Consider the following 8,552-nt stretch of genomic DNA (forward strand, 5'->3'; position numbering starts at 1 on the left):
AGTGTGTGTGTGTGTGTGTGTGTGTGTGTGTGTGTGTGTGTGTGTGTGTGTGTGTTTGAGGTCAGTAAAGGCTGGGTTTAATAGAGCAAACAGAGTCCTAGTGAAGATCAAAACTGACATCTTGTAGATAAACGTTGCTACAGAGGCCAGAAAAGGCGTTGCTGAATCACGGTTTTGCAGTTTATGTAAAAAGAAGTTCATCATGTCAAAATCAATCTGAATAAACTTATTTTGAATAAAATACATTATGTTGGATTAGAACTGCAACAACATTACTTTCAAATTAGATAATTTTCAAAAGGAATGACTCTCAATTTAAAATAATTTAAAAAAGGATTTCTGCTTCAAAACAGTGACAACTATGGATTGAGAAACACCTTTGCTTCTGCAATACAAAAAATGACTTAGACTAGACACATAAATCACATATCACATGAAACAATAGGAAATCGACTAATCTATCCCGAGCAGGAAACATTACCATGAATATCAGTCTAATGAAGTTGAGGGGTAAGACTTATAAAATAATACTAAATCTGCGCAAAAACACTAATAAATCCGGAGATAAACAGCTCTATGTCGGCATGAAGGAAAAACAACGGGCTTTGGCCAGTTTCTCTGCACTCTCAGTGGTTCAGGAGTGAATAAACTCCTGGTACGTCACAGATTCATGTCAGACATGCATCAGAATTGGCGGGAGGGCGTTGTTTAGGTTGGTTAATCTGGTTACAAGCTGCAGGCGGTTTGTCTGGGGCCAGAGAGGATGGACGGCTTTACAAAAGATTCACAGAGGAGGAAGAAGAGGAGGTGTTAGGAAGAGAGAGGAAGATGATTACGTCTCGTTAGAACATCCCAAAGCCCTCTAGAGAAAGACTTAGTTAAAGCCGTTCATCATGGAGGAGTGACGTCATCAACCTGTGATTAATCACTTAGTCCTCTGTCTTTCATCATCAAGACCATGATGGCCTTAATAATGAAGACAAGTACCAATACAGTAATGTCAACATACTCACTTCCAAGTGAAAGTAAGAAATCTCAAGTCTTGTTATCAGTCAAATGTATTTAGAGAGGCCTCCATAACAGAATGTATCATTATGTTATCCCAAGGTAATTTGTGATACCAAACCATACTCACTCTGCAGGAAGATGATCTCCATGTGTGTGTGTGTGTGTGTGTGTGTGTGTGTGTGTGTGTGTGTGTGTGTGTGTGTGTGTGTGTGTGTGTGTGTGTGTGTGTGTGTGTGTGTGTGTGTGTTTATTTAACGGTGAACCTCGTGCTCTGTAGCCTGCGCGGGAATGAGAGCTTCCTTTGTGTCGTGTGTGCGGGTCGCAGGCTAACAACACACACTCTTTACTTCACCCGCTTCTTCCTGTGTGTTCTCGGGGGACCATCGGACAGGGGTCTGAAACATGTATCCCAGCATGCATTGGGCTCAAACTGTACGATTAGCTAAAGGTGGCTAATGTTGGGCGTGACGAAGTTGAAAACACAATTTACGAAAACCATTGACTTCCAGACCAGGGGACAGGAAGAGATCAAATGCTGACTCAATATCCAGATTTAGGATTAGGACAATCACAACAGAGCCGGCCAGCTGAGCAATCAGAGCAGACTGGGCTCTGGTTTCAGACAGAGGGTGAAAAGAGGTGCTGCAGGCACTATGAGAAAATAAAGAGCTTTTTGAACATTAAAGCATGGAGACATGTCACAGGAGAGACAATAGAGGCCCCTTTAACCAACTGAACATTCACATCAAAGTTGAAAATCATACTCGTTCTTCCTTTAACATATGGTAATAATGTAATCCTGCATGCAAGCACAGAATCATTTGAGAGTGTGTCAACATGAACTGTCTCTCACACACAAAATAATCCTAATACAAATCCCAGACGTTTATCAGGAAGATCTTCCACTTTCGTGTCCATTATTACCCAAACTGCCTGTTTCCTGTCTGAAGGGGGTTTCCCATCACACTCGCCACACTGCCGGATATTATCTATTATTTTAATCTAGATTATTCTCTGAGTAATTTAATGCCACAAACGTTTCACTCTGTAATACCACTCAGATTTAATATAGGACTGATTCGGAAGCAGGGGGTTTCCAAAAGAGTGGGGACTTCAAATATATCTGAAGTAGAGCAGCAGTTAGTTACATTATTTGTATACTTAATCCAATCTATTCACGTTTTTGTCTCCAGTGCGGAAGAAGGATCTTTTTCTGAGGATATCGCTAGCTTCTTGTTAAACTGGTGAAAGAAAAATGACAGAAGGTGGTGGAACTTATATCTGTTTACATTCAGAACGCATGATCCTTCTGCTTAAAACAAATGAATATCTGACAGGAAATAAGAATGAAAACATAATTGAGCGTCAACAGGAACAGGGAGCCTCTCCTGTGAATCCTGACATGTGTGTTTTTAGGGGATGGACTGTGAGTGTTTTCATTGCTAAACATGTGACATTTCACACAACGTCATTTTTCCGGGTAAAGCTTGTAGAAAGTTTCCCAAATCAAAGGTATGTCATATAGGTGACAAAAATTAAGAAATGGGAAAACTTCAAATGTTAACAACTGAAAAGAAGGTTTAAAACCCAGATAACACGTGTTCACATAATAAAACAACTGATTTATTTGGATTTTTTTTCTAAATTCAAGTTTAATAACGTGTATTTTTTATCCAATCTTGAAGGATTTAACAGTAAAACAAAAAATTAAGTGCTGTAGATATATGTCATTAAATATAGTCTGTCAATATTTTTCTTTCTTTAAAAATGTCATACATTTGTAAAAATGCACAAAACCTAGAAGCGAATTTCTCCAATTTAATTTTCTATAACAAAAAGTGAAACTCAAAGATATTGTTTATTTCTATTTTAAATAACATGAAGCAGCAAACCTCACATGTTCAAGTGCTGAAGATAGAAAAGTTTGATCTGTGTGTTTTAAACATTACAGTTAAATCGTTTATCACCTGTCCCAACAGTTTGACAAACAGTTCCTTTACTTCAATATGTCTTTCTGTTGATTATATAATAATATTTGAACCTGCAACGTATTCAGATGGAAATGAGATACTCATTCTGGCATAAATTGTCTTTTTTCCCTTTTTAATTAATGTATGTATATGTTCCTTATTTATTAAAGACATCATTATAAATACATTTATGAGTTTTGATTTCATGGATGTCAAAATAAATGTTGTCGTGGAGGTAAGTGAACTCAGATTCAAATCGAATTGGCATTATTGGCATATCAAAAACAGTATTGTCAAATACAGTTACAACAACAAAATAAATAAAAATAACACTATTCATACATAACACAATACATGTGGCACACAGCAAACAATAATAAATGCCAACAATAACATGTAATTAAAAATAACTCACCATTCTTGTTTTTGCCACAGATCAGATGCTCGTACCCCTGCAGGACCCCCCACAGCTCCGCGTCGCTGTTCACGGTTCCCTCCAGCAGCTCCACGGTCACCGGGCAGCAGGACATCTCTCCGCCGGGCAAAAGCTTTTCTTCTTCGGCCAAACGCACAACCCGCACCGCCCGTTCCACCACCTCCTCCGTCAAACTCTCCACACATGCTGCGAGACACACTGCTGCGTACTCATGCACACGCACCGACACACGCGTCTCCACCATCCACCTGAAGAAGCGGCCAACGGACAGCGTGAGCCCGCAGCGCGCGGACTTCCCTCTCTGGCGCGCGGGGTCCCCGGAGCTCATGCAGTGCAGAGACACCGCCTTCACCGCCGAAGAGATGCACTTGTCGGCCAGAGACCAGCTGAGCACCAGCCTCACCGCGCTCTGGACCTCCAGGCGTGTGCACCGTCTGTGGAGCTCACTGAGCCGCTGCGCCTCGCGGGAGATCCGCACCAGAGCGCGCCGCAGCAGAGAGGAGAGCCGCTGGAGAGCCTCCTCTGTGATGGATGTATGCGAAACTTTACGCACGACTTCCTGCAGCTCCTGCTCCGTCCACGGGTACTCCTCCACCTCGGGCAGGCGGGGACACTTGAGCAGGAGGTCCGAGGCGTCCTCCGGTAATGAGCTCACCGTGTCCCAGCTACCGTCCCTGCTACTCAGAGAGCCGCCGTGCCGCTGCCAGGCTCCCCGCGGAGGAGTGCTGCTGTGCGGCGGAGACTGCCTCGACCCACCGGATGAGGACAGGCTGAGGGACGGGCTGAGGTCCCCGGTCACATAGCCCGGATCCAGGCTCAGGTCCTCCAGGTTCTTCACCAAAACACTGCTGGACATGATGTAGATTTGTTTTACGCACAGTGGAGTAAAACGTTTTCCATGAAGTCCAAGTTTCCCTGGAAGAAGTTCAACTGCCCAGACCAGACAGCTGTGCCACAACTGACCAAAACATGAAGAGGAGAGAGAACTGTTTTACGCACGAACCAATCACATCCTGACTCCATAATAATAACACAGGTGAGTTTACCGATAGCGCCTCCCTGTGGCCAAACTAATGATTACAGAACTGGGTAAAAAAGCTTTTAAATATGCTGCCCCGTTTGCTTGGAATAATGTACAGAAGGAGCTGAAACTGTCAGATTTGATCACTTTGGGGGAATTCAAGCCCATCTTGAAGGACAGAGAACAAGAATCCATTGGTCGATGTGATTGCTCGTATATCCCATAATTGAAGTCGTTTTAAATTGTGCCAGTTTTTAATGATTGGTTAATGTGCCATTTCATTTGTGTTTTACGACCACTGCATGTATTGTCTGTGTTTTATCTGTTGTAACTTTGTTCATGCTAACCTTCTTGGCCTGGTCACTCTTGTAAAATAGATTTTAATCTCAATGAGACTTATTACTTAAATAAAGGATATATATTACAACAAAAACTGAGGCTGAGTATTTACTGCTGTTTGTTATGGGTAACAAAATGAAGATGAAAACATGTCATACCATTTGAAGCACACTTAATTTAAGTATAAAGATGACCTCTCCAAAACAAATGCTGTTCCTTGAGTGTGGCTATTAATATCATATTCATTTATTTAAATGGTAAAATCAGGAACTTGGTTTTAAAAATTAAATGAAGTCCAATTGTTAACTTCTCTACTAATCCTATCAGTCCCATGTACAATTGATTGATTGCTGATTGATTGCTGCAGATACGTTTTATGTTAAACCACTCATGTTTATACTTGCTTAAATATAATGTTGAGTGGTTTATTTATACCAAATAATCACATTTGAAACGTTGTTCCTAAGTGTTGTGTGTCAAAATCTGAATATATGAAGTAAATACATCTGTTAAATAAATGTAGTAAAAAGTACCAAATTGTCTTCCAAAATGTTGTTGAGCAGCTAGAAGTATAATGAAGTATAAAATGAAAATACTTGGGTGAAATACACGTTTCCAAATGTGTACTTAAGTACAGTACAGATCCACAGCACACACAGAATAAACACACAAAGACTCAAGAATGATAAAAGTTGTATTGTTTCAGCTCCAGGATTTCATCACTTTCTTCAAACTCCTAACAAAAGGTGCTGTAAGTTTAAATATACAACACATCTAAAGCCAAGAACATTCAATGAACACTGTGTTTATCCTCCACATTCTGACATGAAGTGCTTGCAAATGTCATCCTTCTATAACTTATTACATTTAAATTGTAAACTAGCTGCAAATTGGTTCAATGGTGGCTTCTTTGATACAGATCTTTATACCAGATGGACTTTAAATACAGTCAAATGTCATAAAAAGCCAGAACATATTCACACAATTCAAAAACAATGGTATTAAATTGCATGACTTTGAATATTTCCAATCCAATTTGTTGTCATTTGGATTATTTCTACATGTTCAAAAGTCTTTTTACAACATTTCTACTTTTCAAGACGATGTCTCGTAGTCATGCTTAAACCTAAAACGACCACAAGATGTCAACCTTTCACTATTTTCTAAGCACAGAGCTGAAGAAAAGGGAAAACTGCTTCTAGCTTCTCTACAATACTGTACAAACACAATGCTATTCTGACATCCACATTCTCCTCTGCACGGCTCAAAACACAAAAAGGCTATTTTCAACCGTTAAAGGAGCTCAGCAAATATTCCAGTTCTTGAAAATCGTTGAGCACAAGAGCGGTGCATTTACAAAGAAGATAAGACAATAAATTACTGAGCTAAAATTAAACACTAAAAGCTCAATAGAGTGGTGCAGGAATGAGTCCTTGGACCAACAAATTACTCAGCATTTTATCCCTTCCTGTTCCCTGGTCTGGAGGTCAATGGTTTTCGGACCATACCAAGTTTTTCAAGTATGCTCTACCAACTTTCCAACTTCTAGTTTGAACGGCCATTTGGAATTCTGAAAGGGTTAGAAATGGATTCAACATCTTAAAACAAAAAAAAACACTCTTATATATTATAAATTGGCCAAGCAGTTGTTGAGAAATATTGTCCATAGCCTCTAATGCTAATCATCCCCAATTTACTGCAACCTATGCTAACTACGCAAATGGCAAGGTAGCATCTAACAGTTTCCTATTGCTGGTGAACATTACTTTACATTTCTAACATAAAACTTTGGGGTCCCAACATTTGCAGTTTGACATTGCAGACAACTATCTAACAAGTGTCTAAATGAGACGCCTACGTCATGTGACCGTGCTGCAGTTCCTTTATAGTCCTACATTAGCGTGTTACTTCAAAAAACATAAATTCATGTTCATATGTGGAGATTATCCTGCTGAACAAAACGTGTAAAATTCATAAACGTTGAGATTATTTTCTCCAATAACCCTAATTGGAAAAATCCCATTGGCTTTTTGTGGAGGGAACCAGGGTGTGTGATGCTGCCTTCAGGGTACTACTTCAAAAATAGGACATCCCTGCACCACTCTATTGGTTTCAATGTGTACAATCATGACAGTGAGCCAGCTCACCATCTCAGAGGTTTCAGTCCAACTCCTGAAAAGTTGCTTTTTGTCCTCGTGTTAAATTCCCCCGTTGTTGTGCAGCGTTCAAAACATCAACAACGTCCACAGAAGAACTGAAGCCGATCCAAATAAGGCATCAAGACATTAGTACAAAAAATAAAACTGTTACTCTGCTAGCAAACATTTTACAAAGGCCGACTGAGAAACACTTTTGTTCTCTCACGGAAAACGTTACAAAACTACAAAAAAGTAAATTTTATTTTAAAGGGTGATGCCTCTAAGATGTCCGTATGCTTCGTTATAAAACTCCATCAAAGAGACTTTCGGGTATTTCAAAACAGGAAACATTTCCAAGTGTCTGTGTAGCTGGGTCTCCTCTTCATTATAAGATTTTTAGAGAAATTGGCACAAGTTATCAAAATGCAAATAACATGCATAGTGAGAGAGATGTGATTTAAAAAGGATTCCATTGTGACTTAGAAAGACGATGTTAGGTAAGTTTGTTCTGCAAAGATTCTTGGGTTTACCTTGTGTTAGTTAAGTAATTAAATACTTAATTATTTTCAAATCAATTTACACTATTATCAATATTTTTAGAATTGAACACATTCATCCCGTTGGCACTATGATGACATTTGGAAATAAATATGATACTGCAATATAAATGAGATTCAGGATTTTGGAGGGAATGATTATTTCCCCTTCATAATAGCCTATACTAAAATGGTCATGGTTGGGATTTATCTTGTATGGATTTGCACCAAACTGTGGAATAGTTTCTGCAGCACCATAACACACTGATTACAGGGAGGCATGTGGCGCAGTGGACTTGTGCGTTGGTGTTCGGATCAGTGGGGTACAGGTTCAAACCCCACTACAATCACGGCCCCAACTCACGGCGGCGTGCGTTGAAGCTTCAACGCTTCTGCCCGTTCACTTTGAATGGGGTGACGTGACACTTCGCCGAACTGCATTGTGGGAGCGTCGCTACGCGTTGCAAAAGTTGAGCAATGTTCAACGTTTGAAGCTTCGACGGAAGCGTCAGCCAATCGAATCATATGCCAGTACAAGCTCTAGCCAATCACACCGCGTGCTTGTGTGTCCGGGGCGGGAGATTCATGTGATTGGTTGTTGGTCGAGTTTCAGACACGCCCACCGGCAAGCTTCAACGCACGCTGCTGTGTGGACGGGCCGTTAAACGAGGTGAAAAAATGCTCAACAAGGCACAAAAGAAAATCGCTCACCAAGTGAGGAACAAAACTAAGTAAAAAGTAAATCAGGAGCATGAATCAGGCTTGAGATAAGATAAGTAACTGCTGGAACGCTGACTACTGACATGGAGACTGGACAAGACGAATTGACAAAATAAGGGGAGACTGGGGAATTTAAACAAGAGGTAACTGGGCACAGCTGGAAACAATCAGGGGCGGGGCGGGCGCTGATGAGAGCGGGAGACACACACAAGGGTAGGGAGTCAAGGGACCTGGAATGAAACTTAACAGGTGAGTGTCAAAACAAAACAGGAAGTGGGAGACAATACAAAAATGTACTAAACAAAAATATGAAACATGACTAGACTCAACACTTTTGACGCGACACAACAAAGTGTTGTTATGTCCATCTTTAGGTGGCATACA

General features: G+C 40.5%; 1 protein-coding gene across 1 annotated transcript in view; it reads right to left on the minus strand.

Annotated features, from left to right (window-relative positions):
* The window catches only part of LOC104965419 (ankyrin repeat and BTB/POZ domain-containing protein 2-like), a 13,293-nt gene extending 9,023 nt beyond the window's left edge, over positions 1–4,270 (minus strand). Inside the window, exon 1 of the mRNA XM_010794374.1 lies at positions 3,394–4,270. Within this exon, the coding sequence (XP_010792676.1) occupies positions 3,394–4,270 (877 nt within the window). The remainder of the gene's footprint in view (positions 1–3,393) is intronic.
* Positions 4,271–8,552: the final 4,282 nt, after the last annotated feature.

Source organism: Notothenia coriiceps, unplaced genomic scaffold, assembly GCF_000735185.1.
Source record: "Notothenia coriiceps isolate Sejong01 unplaced genomic scaffold, NC01 NC01_scaffold00037244, whole genome shotgun sequence".
Taxonomy (NCBI): Eukaryota; Metazoa; Chordata; class Actinopteri; order Perciformes; family Nototheniidae; genus Notothenia; species Notothenia coriiceps.